The sequence below is a fragment of the Delphinapterus leucas genome, chromosome 15 (genome assembly GCF_059928025.1).
Source record: "Delphinapterus leucas isolate spDelLeu-1000000601 "Yukka" chromosome 15, BTC_Dleu_Yukka2, whole genome shotgun sequence".
NCBI classification, from domain to species: domain Eukaryota; kingdom Metazoa; phylum Chordata; class Mammalia; order Artiodactyla; family Monodontidae; genus Delphinapterus; species Delphinapterus leucas.
In genome coordinates, this window is record NC_143143.1 from 38,082,643 (window position 1) to 38,096,918 (window position 14,276).

General features: G+C 63.0%; 2 protein-coding genes across 5 annotated transcripts; both read left to right on the forward strand.

Annotated features, from left to right (window-relative positions):
- The first annotated feature begins 156 nt into the window (after positions 1–156).
- Positions 157–10,706, forward strand: PGAP6 (post-GPI attachment to proteins 6). 4 transcript variants are annotated; one of them, XM_022594322.2, is made up of 13 exons: positions 161–397; positions 3,936–4,113; positions 4,195–4,387; positions 4,652–4,779; positions 4,980–5,248; positions 5,332–5,651; positions 6,050–6,137; positions 6,213–6,336; positions 6,755–6,891; positions 7,299–7,477; positions 7,546–7,692; positions 8,519–8,635; positions 8,984–10,706. In XM_022594322.2, the coding sequence occupies exons 1-13, from the start codon at positions 268–270 to the stop codon at positions 9,278–9,280; spliced, it is 2,307 nt and encodes a 768-aa protein (XP_022450030.1). In that variant the 5' UTR covers positions 161–267; the 3' UTR covers positions 9,281–10,706. The 4 variants fall into 4 exon arrangements, with proteins under 4 accessions (XP_089752585.1, XP_089752586.1, XP_022450029.1 ...); XM_089896459.1 differs by having other exon boundaries at positions 157–397; positions 6,050–6,336; positions 7,567–7,692; XM_089896460.1 differs by having other exon boundaries at positions 157–397; positions 4,685–4,779; positions 6,050–6,336.
- An 84-nt stretch (positions 10,707–10,790) lies between these two features.
- On the forward strand, positions 10,791–13,961 carry MRPL28 (mitochondrial ribosomal protein L28). Its single transcript, XM_022594318.2, has 6 exons — positions 10,791–10,844; positions 11,188–11,485; positions 12,172–12,324; positions 12,645–12,779; positions 12,875–12,961; positions 13,570–13,961. Exons 2-6 carry the CDS (start codon positions 11,198–11,200, stop codon positions 13,675–13,677), a joined length of 771 nt encoding a protein of 256 aa, XP_022450026.1. The 5' UTR covers positions 10,791–10,844; positions 11,188–11,197; the 3' UTR covers positions 13,678–13,961.
- Positions 13,962–14,276: the final 315 nt, after the last annotated feature.

Genomic DNA, 14,276 nt, shown 5'->3' on the forward strand with positions numbered 1-14,276 from the left:
CTCTCCTTCAGATCGCCTTCCCCGCGCGCTCCCCGAGCCCAGCTCAGCGCCGTGCGCCCGGCGCCCCTCTCCGGCCCAGCTCCCGGTGGGGCGGGGCCTCTCAGGCGGAAGTGCCCGGGGCGCCGGCGGCTGGGACCGGCCCGGACGATGGGAACCCAGGGCAGAGGCGGCGGCTGGGGCCGCACTGGCGGCCGTGGCTGCCCGAGCGGCGGCGGGGGTGGGCGGCCGGGTACGCGGGTCGGGTAGCGCCGGGCCGAGCGCGGAGCCATGCGCCAGGCTGGGACCGGGACCGGGGGCGCGGCGGTGGCGGTGGTGGTGCCGGTGGCTGTGCCGCTGCTGCTGCTGCTGCTGCTCGCTCGGTCCCCGCCTGCCGCCGCCGGCGACAGCCAAAAGAGCGGTGAGCGAGCGCGGACCCGCGGGCGCCATCCCGGGGGCTCGGGCTGGGGGGCGGAGGGAACAGCGGGGGGAGCGGCCGGGATTGTGAGTCACCTGGGGGCACCTGTGCGCTCACCTGGCGCGGACGTAGGGCCCAGGTCCCCACCCTGGGTTGGGGGCGCAGGGCGGCCCCTTGCGGGGCACCGAGTGTGACAGCGGGCGGTAGAAGGGACACCCGCGCCCCCTCCTCTGTCCTCGGGGCCGGGTTCAGCCAGACGGTCCCCTTGGAGCGAGTCCTCCCTTCCTTCCTGCTCCTCCTCCTCCCAACGGGTTCTGGTCGGGCACGAGCCTCGCACACCAGGACGTGGGGGTGAAGTGGCCCAGGGGGATTCTTCTGGGACTCCAAGAGCTGCGGGGGGGAGCTAAGAGCCCCTGGGAAGAAACGTTGGTCCGTGGGATTCCTGGGTCCTCATCTGGTCTGGGAGAGGGCCAGAGTTGGGAAAAAGTTGCTTAGATCCTAGAGTAGCAGCTGGGGTGGGTGTAATGCCTCCACCCCTCCCAAGGTGACCACCACCCTACTGCGGTCACTTTCAACAGCTGGCCTTGCTTGTTGGAGGCTAGACTTCCAGTCGTCCTCAGGACACTAGCAGGCCAGAGTGGTTCTGAGAAATGGGCACCTCTGTGTTGTCTGGGAACTTCCACTCCCTTTGACGAAGGCCCAAGGCGGTGGCTAGACCAGAAGGTGCTGTCCTTGGGGTTCTGCAGGGTACCTGAGGATGCTGAGTAAACTGCCTGATTCCTGAGGCCTTGGGCTCTCTGGTGGCCAGGCTGGTGGGGCTGGGAGGGCCCAGATGCCCCACCGGGCAGTAGGCAGCTTACCCAGCACAGCCTGGGGCTGGCTCCCAGCCCATCCCCCCTTCTCTGAAATCTTGCTTCTCCAAGCTCCTGTTTCTTTGAGGGTTGTGCCTCTGGTTTCTGAGCTTGGCACAGCTTGAAATGAAAGGCAGTTTCCCCGAGAAGGGCCCCTGATGAAATTGCTCCATCGGGTACAGATGAGAAAGTCATGCTTAATTTCTCCTTTCCTCCTTTTCCGGGATCAGGGCTAGGTGAGGGGTCACTGGTGAAGAGTTTATGGAGATGAAAATCCTGGGGCAGCCGCTCACCTCCCAGGCCTGCTGAAGTGATCCTGGTTTCTGTGTGATCCTGGCTTCTGGGGTCTCTGGGTGGGCAGGGTCTCCGCACTGTGTGCCTGTCCTGGTTTGGAGGATGTGGGACAGGGTGCCCTTACTAGGGTTCCCAGGACAGGCTCAGGGACTTTCTTTCTCCTACCCCCAGCCCTGTGTCCTTGGAGGGGGTTGTGGGCAGAGCAGGTGTGCATGTGATTGGTGCTCCCTGATATCAGAAATGTGTCTTCCACATCTGGCTCAGATGGAGAGCTGCAGAGCTGGGGGTGGGGTGCTGGAGGGGCTGTGTGGCCTGGGAGTGGAGACCACTGGGTCTTAGGGTGACCTCTCTTACCTCTCATGCACCTGCTGAAACTTCACAGCCACCAGCTGGGTTGCAGGTGTCCAGGGCTGGCAGGGGCCAGAGGACCTGGACACTCTCTGGTCAGGGGGCTGCACACTGCAGCAGGACCTCCCCTGCCTGGCCCCATCTAGAAGCTGGGTGCCCGGTGGGCTGGCTGACTGTTTCTCTAAGGTCCTGTGGTCCTGGGGTGGGGTGGGTGGGGTGGGGTGGGGGGAGGGCTGCAGCAGCCTCAGGAGAAAGTTTGTATTAGCTCAGTGGCTACTAGTCTCCTGGCACTCAGGCCACAGTTGGCAGTTGGGACTTGGTGGCCAGTAGACACCTGGAAAGCCTGGAGTGTGTCCTATGTGATGCCTACCCCTGCCCAGCCCCCCATACCAGGCTCCTCTGAGCTCAGACTGGCTTTGCAAGTGGGCTGTTATCTTTTCTCAGGGTGTTTCCATGGCAGGGTCAGGAGGCTGGCAGGAAAGCCAGCTGCTCACCTGGTTCCCTTACCTGCTCACCTGGCCCACCTGGAAGGGCCCGGGCTTGCTGCTGGGGTGGTGTGAGTTGCCAGTTTTCCAGCGGGGCAGGGGGAGGTACCCAGCTCAGAGGAGAGGGAGACCACACCCTGCTGTGTCCACAATGCCTTTCTTCTTAAAGCACTTTAACATCCATTAACCATGGAGGGAGGGGCAGCCAAAGGGAGGTGCTGTCCGCCTCAGCCAACTCAGAGGAAGCTAGGACCCAGAGAGGGGAAGGGATGGTCAAGGTCACGCGGAGAACAAGGCCTGAGCTGGCGCTGGGGCCACTGGGGCCACGCTTCCTACCATGCAGCCCAGGTGCCTTGTCAGCCACCCCTGGGACACAGAGAGCACCAGAGCATGCCTGTTCTCTGGAAGGCCCTAGCGGGGGGGTCTGAGTGGGCACCCTCACCCACTCATGGGGCAGGTGGTTACACCATGGGCCCCAGACACATGCTCCAGCCGAGGTTGTGCCGGACACTCCCAGGAGGGTCCTAATCCAGGTTGGGGCCACAGGCCTCTGTGCCCATTCCCAGCAGACCTTCAGAGCTGGTCTGGGAAAGGCTGGCATGACAAAAGGGGGCTGCAAGTGCAAACTTTTGGAGTGTGTGGGGGAGGGCAGCTGGGGAGTCACGGAGGTGGGGGCCTGGGAGCTACTGCCAGTACTGGGGCGCAGGGGAGCCCCGGGCTGGGGCCACTCTGCAGGGGCTTGTGCCCACTGGAGCTGGGGGGTAGCCATTCCAGCCTAGGTCCCCTCCCCACAGGGTCTCTGCCTGCCTCCTGTCTGGGTGTGGAGGGGTGACAGCTCTGGTGCAACTGTATCCCAAATCATGGCCTGAGCAGGCGGCCAGCCTCCAGACCTGGACTCCCTGGCCTGTCCAGTGGAACCAGGATCAAGGATGCTGGAGCTGGGGAGGCTCAGAGGAGGTGGGGGAGAGTGTCCTGGCGTCCAGTGCCCAGGGCAGTTGGGGGGGCTCCCACCCTGACCACTTCCTGTGCCCTTCAGACTCCATCCCTCAGCCCTGGATGTGCCAGGGCTGCAGTGGAGGGAGGGGAGGGGGGCTGTGACCAGTGTGGAGAGGAGCTGCCGTCTGAGTGGGGCTCTTCCTGCTTCTAAGGTCTGAGACCGTTGGGGTGATCGGTGTTGGGTGGCTTGGGCCTTGTTGATAAGGGGCGGCTGGTGGTTGGGATGTGGAGATCTGGGGAAAGTTGGCAGAGGAATGGCTGTGGGAGACTGAGCCTGTGAGCTAGAGATCATTGGCAGAGCTGGAGGGGCTTAGAAAGATGGATGTGTGCACGTGAGTGGGAACGTGATGCCTGAGTGAAAACTTCTGAGCCCTGGGCCCTTGCCAAGGGCTGGGGGGCAGCAGTGACCTTTCCAAGGTCAGAGTGGGCATGCCAGGCATCCCAGGGGCTCCATGGCTTCCCTCGCCCCTTCTCTCCGGCCCAGGCCAGGCATGAGGGCCTCCATCTTCTCCCCAGGGGAGGGGGATCCTGGGCACCCTGGCCCGGCTGACAGCGCCTTCTCCGCAGATGCCAGGCTGGTGTCGGAGCAGTTTTCGCAGGCCCCGCAGAAGCTGGCTTTCTACAGCTGGTATGGCAGCGCCAGGCTCTTCCACTTCCGGGTACCCCCAGACACAGTGCTGCTGCGCTGGCTGCTGCAGGTGTCCAGGGGCAGTGGCCCCACCTGCACCAACGTGGAGATCACCGTGTAGGTGCCCACCCACTGCCCCCACCCCCGCCTGAGCCGCCTGGGTGACACCTGAGCCTGCCCTGCTCTCCCTGCCTCCAGGTACTTCCGCTATGGTGCCCCTCCCGTCATCAACCCACTGGGCACCAGCTTCCCTGACAACACCTCCGTTCAGCCCTCCTTCTTCCTCAAGATGCTGCACAGCAACGCCTCCATCAACATCTCCCACCCAGCACCCGGGGACTGGTTTGTGGCCGCCCACCTGCCCCCCTCATCCCATAAGATTGAGGTGAAGGTAAGGGGGCTCCCTCCAGGGACAGGGGGTGGGCAGGACCCCACAGTGCATGAATGGCCAGTCCCTATTTTTCATCTCCCCAGGGCAGACTTTGCTCAGGGCTCTGTTGCCCAGCCCTGCCCCTCCACCCTAGGGCTCTATGGTCCAGCCCTGACACCCTTCCCCACAGGCTCTCTGGTCCAGCCCCACCTCCCCCAACCCTAGGGCTCTCTGGTCCAGCCCTGCTGCCCCCTCCTGCTTCCCCTTCTCCTGCTCTCTCCTTAGGGCTTTGTTCCCACCTGTGCCTACATCTTCCAGCCTGACATGCTGGTCGTGCGAGTGGTCGAGGTCTCCATCCTGGAGCCTGACGTGCCTCTTCCACAGACCCTTCTCTCCCACCCCAGCTACCTCAAGTGAGTGGAGGTTGGGTGGAGTGGGTGGTACTGCTGTCCTCACTGTGGGTGAAAAAGCGGTGGGTCTGCGTCTCTGGGTCGTGCTAAGAAGTGGGGGCTAGGTGTCTCACCCCCTTTGGCTACCACTCTGAGGGTGAAGTATATGGGGAGGTTGGTTGAAGCTGCAGGGCCCAAGTGAGGCCGTATCCCTTTGGCTGCAGAGTCTTTGTCCCCGAGTACACCCAGGAGCTGCGGCTGGAGCTGCAGGGCTGTGCGTCCAACGGGAGTCTGGGCTGCCCTGTGCGCCTCACCGTGGGCTCGGCCACCCTGCCTGGAAACTTCCAGAAGGTGCTCACCTGCAGCGGCCCCACCCAGGCCTGCCACCTGCTGCTGCCCTCACCACCCTGGGACCGGTGGCTGCAAGTGACGGCCAAGAGCCTTGCCGGGCCCCGTGTGTCCGTGGCTTTCAGTGCTGTGGCTGCCCTCACAGGTGGGCTGAGCGGGGAGATGGCTCTGCCCCCTGCCTTCCGCCCTCAGGCCTTCCTCCAGCTGAGCCCCTTGTGGTCCTGACAGCCTGCAGGCCGTGGAGTGTGAACTTCCAGCACCTTCTGCAGAGCAGCCCAAACCAGAGCAGCAACGCCTCCACTGGTCTGCTGCCCCCAACCCCCAGCTACCAGGACCTGGACCGGACGGGCAGGGTGGGCGGCGGCTCCTTCTGCCTCAGGAGCTTCCCCGTCCTGCGGGAAGACGTGGACGTGGTATCTGTGCGCTTCCAGCCCCTGGACAGGGTCTCGGTGCTCGTGCAGTCGGACATGCCCTCGGTGATGCGGCTGAACCTCAACACAGGCATGGACAGCGGGGGTTCCCTCACCATCTCCATGCGGGTCAACAAGGTACCTTGGTTCAAGAGCTCCTAGAGGCCCGGCTCGGATCAGGGCTCAGGGCCCAGGGCTCAGACCTGCCTGGGGGGAGTGATGCTGCTCAGGCCTCCCTGTGCCGACTTTGGCACGGAGACGGGATTGGGGTGGCCTTTCGGGCAACAAAGTGAGCCCAGCACGCCTTGGGCCAGAACAGGCACCATCTGAGAAACAGAAGGCCTGTTCTGCGGGGCAGCAGGTCCCGTCGGCAGGCCCAGGGCTGCAGGTAGGGTCAGAAGCTGGGTGCCCCAGGCTGGGAGAGGAAGGGTCCTGGTAGGCCCTGAGCCAGCGGGGGCCACAGAGAACAGCACCCAGCACCAGGGGTGAACTTGAGGTGGAGGCCAGGGACTGACCCTGAACGGCCTCCTTTCCAGACTGCGATTGCCAACACCTCAGTGGTAGCCTGTGTGACTGCTGCCTCACCCTTGCTCAGCTTCAACGCTTCGCTCAGCTGCACCACAGGTATAGGTGGCATCCGGCCCAGGGACCAGCAGGCCCTCTGGCTCCCTATGACCAGGCCTTCCTCCTCCCCTGCAGCCTTCTTCCAGGGCCACCCCCTGTCTCTGAGTGCCTCTTCTCCCACGGCCAACCTCATCATCCCCTACCCAGAGACAGACAACTGGTACCTCTCCCTGCAGCTCATGTGCCCTGAGAGACCTGAGTAAGTAAACTTGAGGGCAGCCGGCCACATGGTTGCGCTCGGGACCATGGACAGGGCTGCCCGCATCCCAGTTTGGGACTGACCCAACTTCCTGCAAGCCGTGCAGGGTCAGTTGACTTCTGGGAGTTCTAAAGGGTTCCCCACCTCCACCTGGCCACTCTTCCTGTGGCAGCTCTGAGAGTCCGGACACAAGCAGGGGGACTGGTCCAGGACACAGCCCCAGACAGGCTGGTACTCGGGCAGCGGGAGGAAGAGGGGCATCTTGGCCTCGCAGAGCTTGTGGCTGCTGTCCTCCAGGGCTCGGAGCTCGGGGGGCCTCAACTCTGGGTTCATGTGTCCAAGACCCTGCTGGGAGCACTGGTGGGGGACTGACCGGCAGACCTCAGCAGCCAGCCTTCCTATGGCCCCTTCCTCGCAGGGAGTGTGAGCAGGCCTTGGTCCTCGTGGAGACCACCTTGAACTTGGTGCCCTGCTTGAATGACTGTGGACCCTACGGCCAGTGCCTCCTGCTGCGCAGACATGGCTACCTGTATGCGGGCTGCAGCTGCAAGGCAGGTGAGGGACAGTCCTGATGTCTCCCCCAACTCGTGCCCTTGGCCTCCCAGCCCTGTACCTTCCTCTGGGAGCCCATCCCAGCTCTGCCCCCGAAGAGCAAGGACAGATGCCCCCTTCTCACCCCTACCGTGCCCCCGTGCGGGCACAGAGAGGCACCTCCAGAGATGGTACTGCCTTCTGATCTTGGCCTCCCCTGCCCACACCTGCCCCCACCTACCCACACTGGCATCCACCTACCCACATGTGCCCCACACCTACCCACACCTGTCCCGGCCTGCTCAGGGGTGAGGAAGGGGCTTCTCTGCAGGGCCCTGGGTGAGGGGCGGGCCCTGAGGTTCCAAAGCGCCCCCTGCCAAGCCTGCCCGACTTGCCCGGCTTCAGACCCCCTGCGTTGCCTTGGCCCACAGGCTGGCGTGGGTGGAGCTGCACAGACAACAGCACAGCCCAGACGGCGGCCCAGCAGAAGGCGGCTGCCCTCTTGCTTACCCTGAGCAACCTCGTGTTCCTGGCCCCCATCGCCATCTCCGTGCACCGCTCCCTCCTGGTGGAGGCCTCCGTCTACGCCTACACCATGTTCTTCTCCACGGTAGGCCTGCTTGCTCCCCTGGGGGTGGTAGGGGGACCTGGGCTGCCGCTCACCGCCCGGCCCCACAGTTCTACCATGCCTGCGACCAGCCGGGTGAAGCGGTGCTGTGCATCCTCAACTATGACACACTGCAGTACTGCGACTTCCTGGGCTCTGGAGTGTCCATCTGGGTCACCGTCCTCTGCATGGCCCGGCTGAAGGCTGCCCTGAAATACGTGAGCCATTTCCTGATACCCGGGGTCTGGGCTCTGGGTGGGTGGAGGCCCTTGTGCACAGCGTGTCGAGGGAGACACCAGAAAGGGGGTTTGGCCGCTGCCCTTCAAAACCTCTTGTACTGACCAGTCGCCTGCTGGAAGAGGCTGCCTCCAGTTTTGAAGGGACTGTGTCAGCTGCTCGGAGGATGCCAGGAAAGGAAGGTGGTGGGCAGGGTTGGGCGAGGCCTGTTTCTCTCCCAGGGCCCCATTCAGAGAGGAGGCCTGGAGCCCCAACCCTGGACCAGACCTCCCTGAGAAGCACCCAGCTGTGCTCCTGGAGTCCCTGGTGCTGAGGACACTTCAGGGACTTTTCTGCTGTAGCTGGGCTTGGCTGATGGAGATGCGTGCCCTGGTGCCCTGCCTGCCCAAGTTTGTGCCCCAGAAATTCACCTGTGGGGAATTACCTCTCAGTCCAGTGGTTAAGACTCCGTGCTTTCACTGCTGAGGGCGGCGTGGGTTCAATCCCTGGTCAGGGAACTAAGATCCCACAAGCTGTGCAGTGCGGCCAAAACAAAACACATTAGAAATCCACCTGTAGATGGACCCTTGGGACTGATGGATCCCAGCAATACAGGAGCTGGAGGAGGGGCACCTCCCTCCCAGCCAGCAGAGCAGGGCAGGGTGTGCCAGTTGCTCCAAGGGGACTGGCAGAGGTGCTGGGGGGCAGTAGGGACAGTGGGATGACCAGCAGGCCCAAACCACCTGCTCCTGCTGGACCTTGTGCCATTAAAGACGAACCAGGCCTAGGGCTCCTGTGACCCTGCCATCGTCCTTGTGTTTTGCCCAGGTTCTGTTTCTCCTGGGCGCTCTGGTCTTCGCCATGTCCTTGCAGCTGGACCGCAGGGCCGCCTGGAACACAATGGGGCCTTGCCTCTTTGCCATTGTGGTCATGGTCACCATGTGGGTAAGGAACTAGGGCAGGCCTGGGGTCCTGCCCAGGCTCCCTCTCCTGGTAATTGGGGTAAAAGAGCATGGGCTCTCCATACACCCTCACTCTGGGAGGAGAGAGCATGGTCCCTCATTTTGGCCATGTTCTCAGTCCTGGGTCTGAGTCCTCCAGATCTGCTGAGGGCTGCCAGTGGCACCCACAGGGGCTCAGTGTGGCTTCATGCCCAGGGCCTGGGCCTGAGGAACCCATAGATCTTTGTGCCCTTGAACCCCTCCAAGCAGCCCACACTCCCAGACCAGGGCAGGCCCCTGGGAGCTGTGGCTGCAGCCCCTGTGCCAACACTCGTGCGGTGGTTTTCTCCAGGTGTACCGCTGCGGGCGCCGGCGCCACTGCTACCCCCCCTCCTGGCAGCGCTGGGTCTTCTACCTCCTGCCCGGCATCTCCATGGCCGCTGTGGCCATCACCATCTACACTTCCATGATGACCAGCGACAACTATTACTATACCCACAGCATCTGGCACATGCTGCTGGCAGGGAGCGCAGCCTTCTTGCTGCCACCACGTGAACAGCACACCAAGCCCTGGGCCTGCTCCCAGAAGCTCACCTGCCACTATGAGATCTGCAAGAACCACCGGGACGAGCTGTACACAGTGACATGACACAGCCAGCTTGGGGACATCTGCAGCTTTGATGATCTCTCTAGCCAGGGGCAGGACCAAGGGAGAGGACCATGTCCAGATCCATTTCCAACTGAATAAAATTGCCCTGAGCACTCTTTTGCTTTCTCCTCCTGAGGAGAGGACCACACCCCCAACTCCCTTGTGCCCACTGGCTGCCAGCTGACTCGGTCACTCTGCAGGTCCCAGCTGGTATCTGCAGTGGCCCCTGGGGCCTGGGCCTGGCTGCCTGGAGACCACAGGTACCATGTGGGGTCAGGTTCTGAGTTCTTCTGGCCTGGGGATGGTTGGAGGGAGATATAGTGTAAGAGTCCCCCATTGCCCTATTCCCCTGTGAGGCTGTGGTATGAGAGACCCAGGTGGGCCAAGGAGGCCTGAGCCCACCTCCCATGGGCCCCTGCCCCATAGGCTGGGAGCTATGCCATCCCTGGCTCATTGACACTTTGTGCCCCTGAATGCCAGCCTGCCGCGGGCATGGGGATGCCCCCTGCTAATACATTTGCCATGTGAAGGAGTGACCACATTTACCAGGGAGCTGATGTCACTGGGGTGTCCGTAAGGGCCAGCTGCCATGGGTAGCATGGGGGAGGCTGACTTCTGGCTGTCCAGCCCTCCCCCTTCACTCCCTTTGGCTCTCAGTTTTGGAGCTGCAGGCCCCTGAGATGAGGTTCCTGGGGAGGGGGCTGCCAAGCTGCTCTGGGAGTGCTGGGCCTGCAGGACACACCTTGTCCCATCTTTGTGTCCCACTGACCCCTGGGTTCCTGGGCCCTGTCTAGGGAGCATCTCCTTGAGTTACTCCCAGGAGAGAAGGTGATGGCTGCCGCCCCCCACTGGCCCAACCACACGTTTGGGGAGGGGGCTCCTGGAGGCCTGGCCCTGCCTTTCTCCTTCCTCTGTGGTGGAAGCACGGTAAGGGCTGCTGACTGCCCCAGGAGCAGTGCCCTGCCCCTCCCTAAGGGGCTGCTGTCTGTGTGAGGGTGCTGGACAGGGCTGCTGAGCCCAGGGTGGGGGGCACGCACTCTCCCATCTTTTGGCCCTGGCGTCTTCCCTTCTGAGTCCTGTCCAGGCTGCGGCCTCCCTGGAGGCTTCCCGCACCCCCAGTCACCCAGCACTTGGCCACTGGAGCATTCTCTAGGCTTGTAAAGCGGAAACATTTATATACAGTATTTTGGGGAGGAATTTTTTCAAGACATTTAAGACGTATTTTTCTGTAGCTCTGATTGCACTGTGATTGGTGAATTTAATATTCTACATGATGTTTCAAGGCAAAAGAGTTTTTACATTGTTTTCTGCGCTTCTTCCGGGAGGAGGGGAGGTGGGACCGAGAATGACAAGTCCCTGCTCCCGGGAAATGGGCCCACACTTGCCGACGGTGCCTGCAGCTGCCGCCGTTTCCGCAGCAAGTTTTCCACGGTCCCTAAAGACGTGAAAGGGGGCGGTACGAGGTGGGTGTAGACCGACCGGCTTTGCAGCCAGTCAGCGGCGAGTGGAGGGCAAGGTGCCCCGACACAACTTCCGGTTCCGCCGGGGAGCGGGACTCGGTTAGGTAGGTGGTGCCCCGGCGGTGGAGTTGGGGTCTTGCGATGGTTGGGCCGCCCGGGGTCACGCGGCTGGGGTCGGGGTTGGGGCCGCGCGGGGGCCCGGGCGCGGGGGGCACGGAGGCGGAGCCGGGGGTCGGGATGGGGCTGGGGGCCGGGGCGGGAGTTGGGGGGGTCGGGCCGCTTGGAGTTACGCCGCTGAGCTCGGGGCCGCGCGGGGCCATGGGGCAGGGGTCGAGGCGGCGCGTGAGGGTAGGAATGGGGCGGGGCGCCGGGGGCTGGAGTCGGGGGTGGGGGTCGGGGCCCGCGTCCGGCCGGGTGCGCGTGACGGTGGCCCCTGCCTCTTGCCAGGCTCGCCGCGATGCCCTTGCACAAGGTCCCAGTCGGCCTGTGGAAGCAGCTCCGGCTGCGGGAGGGCATCTACTCCCGCCTGCCCCAGCATTACCTGCGTTCCCTGGAGGAGGCGCGGACGCCCACTCCCGTTCACTACAGGCCACACGGGGTCAAAATCAAGATCAACCCCAAGAACGGGCAGCGGGAGCGCGTGGAGGACGTGCCCATTCCCGTTCACTATCCCCCGGAGTCCCAGTTGGGGCTCTGGGGCGGCGAGGGCTGGGTGCAGGGTCACAGATACATCAACGACGACAAGGTGGGTGAGCAGGACGGGCTTGAGCGCTACTTCTTGGGCCTCGCTGCCTTGCTCCGGGCTCTGGAAGTACCTGGACAGTGAAAGGGACCCCCACTCCTCGGGGAGAGGGAGCTTATAGTCTGGTGGAGACACAGCTCCATCTGAAGAGTGTCCTCAGGAGTAAAAAGTCACAGTTCTGGCAGCCAGATTAAGTGTGTAGTTGAGGAGCCCTGAGTGGGGAGAAGAGATGGAGAATGAGGTTTAAGGTCACCTGTCAGCTTGACCGCCATACTTTCCCTACTTTTTGTGACACCTACAGGGCTGGCATTTGGGAAGGCTGAGAGGCTCACCTGGGAGCCAGTCTCCTGAGTCTGCTCCCTGAGCTGTGTTGCCTCTGGTGGGGAGGCAGGGGGGAGGAGGGGGCTTATGTCTTTGAGACCTCCTAGGGTAGAGTCTCCCTTTGCCTTTGGCCCCTTGGTCCCTGGTTTGGGATATGATGACCTGTGAACCGTGGAGTTATGGTTGTGTGTGCGGTGTGTCTGGAATAAACACCAGCAGCTTGGGCAGGGTCTGGGGAGAAGCTGACCTCTGGGTGGGCAACTGGGTCCCCAGGTGGGGACTGGTTCGTGCAACTCCACATGCCCAGTCTCCCCACTCTAGTGTGTGGTGAGAAGCAGCAACGCTCACCAAGATTCTTGCTCCCTCAGCTCTCCAAGAGGGTGAAGAAGGTGTGGAAGCCGCAGCTGTTCCAGCGTGAGCTTTACAGTGAGATCCTGGATACCAGGTTCACCGTGACCGTGACCATGCGCACCCTGGACCTCATCGATGAGGCCTACGGGTTTGACTTCTACATTCTCAAGGCAAGCAGATCTGCACCACGCTGGGGTTCCTTGTGAGATGTAAATGAGACCATGTCCCTTTCTGGGCAGCCCCAGTGGGAGTCCATCACTGTGGACGGCCATCTTGCCCATGTGGCCAAGGGAGCACAGCTGTCTCCTTCTCTGCTCTTAGACCTTCCTCGCTTCTGGTCTGGGTGCTGGGGCTGCCCACCTGGCCTAAAGTGCTCCACCAGGCTGGCCTGGGGGCTGCCAGCTGCTGGGGAGGAAGCTGGAAGGGCCGGCTGGTGGGGTGGGCAGGGCCCTGCCCACAGCACCTGGCCCCATGCAGAGACTCTTGCCAGACCCCAAAGGAGGACCTGTGCTCCAAGTTTGGGATGGACCTGAAGCGAGGGATGCTGCTGCGGCTCGCCCGACAGGACCCCCAGCTGCACCCAGATGACCCCGACAGGAGGGCGGCCATCTACGACAAGTACAAGGTCAGGGCTCCAGCCTTTACTTACTGCTCCTCATGGGCCCCCTGGCCGGCTGCCTGACCCTGACCTCACCCACGAGCCCATCTCTGTGTGCCCAGGCGTTTGTCATCCCGGAGGCAGAAGCCGAGTGGGTTGGCCTGACGCTGGACGAGGCTGTGGAGAAGCAGAGGCTCCTGGAAGAGAAGGTGAGCGTGTGTGAGCACCAGCTGCCCTGCCCTCTCAGGAGTGGGCACAGCTGCCAAGCAGCAGCCCCTGGGGTGCGTTGACAGGGGCACTGGGTGGGCTTGGGAAGGCACTGCTGCCCAGCGGGAGCCATGGGCTGTGGTCTCCGCGTGGCCCACTCCCTCCCCTCCAGGTCCTGACTCTCCCCTGCCCCCGCTGGCTGGTTTCGTGGATGGGAAGATGGATAAGAGCTGGATGCTTGGCACCATCGATTTCTGTGGCCACCTAGTATTCCCCAGGGTCTGCCCAGTACTGCACTGAGGCCTTTTGTGTCTGTCCCCTAGAGGAGTCTGGAGCGTGTGATAGCTGCCAGGACAGGGGGCCCGTCGCAGCTGCTGCCTCTTCTCTCTGCCCGGAGTCTCTGCAGCCAAGGGCCCTGCAGCCCCTCTCCCACGAACAGAGCACTGTCCTCTGGGCTGGGGGCTAGCGGATGGCAAGTAGCCTTGCTTGACCCCGTGGCCAAGCCGGAGGGGCCTGGTCCTCTCATGCTCGATTTCTCTCGGTGTTTGGTCAGGAGCTGGATCCCCACTCTCCCCAGAGTGCCTCACTGTGACCTGCCTTGTCTCCCTAGGACCCCGTTCCTCTGTTCAAGGTCTACGTGGAAGAGCTGATCGAGCAGCTTCAGCAGCAAGCGCTGTCTGAGCCAGCAGTGATGCAGAAGAGAGCCAGCAGGACGTAGCCGCACTGGGACCTGGACCTGGCCGCCAGGCTCAGCACCCCGCCCCCTTTGGCACCGTGGACAGAGCCTGGGGTGGTGGTGAGGGCCACCCATGGTCGTGTGTGCTGGCCGTGCAGCTCCCAGGTGGGGTGGGCTTTGTGGAGGCCCCAGGAGGTCTCTTGTCCCAGGATCCCCAGAGGCCTGGGGCCCTCTCGCTGCCTCTGTCCCCCCCTCCCCGCAGTGGAGGCCCTGCCAAGGCAGGTCACCACCCTCGGGGGACAGTGTGAGTAAAGTCTGAGCTGGGCTGTGTGTGTGCTGCTTTGCTTAGAGGATCAGGCTCACCCCATGCCTCAGAGACCCAGGACGCAGCTGAGGTGGGTGGTGGTCCCTAGGTGTGCAAGGTTTTGGTGCTTTTCTCTTTTCTGGGAGAACCCAGCATTGTGGGAGGCATCCTAGGATAGAGTAGGACTGTGCTCTTTCCTGCTCAAGGCACATTGCCTGGAACGTTCTCCAGAGCAGAGACCTGGTGCTATGCTCTGGCTCTGGGAGTGGCTGTATGGTGTCCGCACCAGCACTGCCCTTGGGGTGGCGAGCACCACCCCCCCAGCTCTGGGAGGTGC

Bases quoted from the DNA above. Each gene is read 5' to 3' on its own strand.
- PGAP6 (XM_022594321.2), top strand. From the start codon at position 268: ATGCGCCAGGCTGGGACCGGGACCGGGGGCGCGGCGGTGGCGGTGGTG. The intron at 4,780-4,979 runs GTGAGTGGAGGT...CTTTGGCTGCAG, and splicing joins TCCCACCCCAGCTACCTCAA to AGTCTTTGTCCCCGAGTACA. The intron at 7,693-8,518 runs GTGAGCCATTTC...TGTTTTGCCCAG, and splicing joins TGAAGGCTGCCCTGAAATAC to GTTCTGTTTCTCCTGGGCGC.
- MRPL28 (XM_022594318.2), top strand. From the start codon at position 11,198: ATGCCCTTGCACAAGGTCCCAGTCGGCCTGTGGAAGCAGCTCCGGCTG. The intron at 11,486-12,171 runs GTGGGTGAGCAG...TTGCTCCCTCAG, and splicing joins GATACATCAACGACGACAAG to CTCTCCAAGAGGGTGAAGAA. The intron at 12,325-12,644 runs GCAAGCAGATCT...GACTCTTGCCAG, and splicing joins TTGACTTCTACATTCTCAAG to ACCCCAAAGGAGGACCTGTG.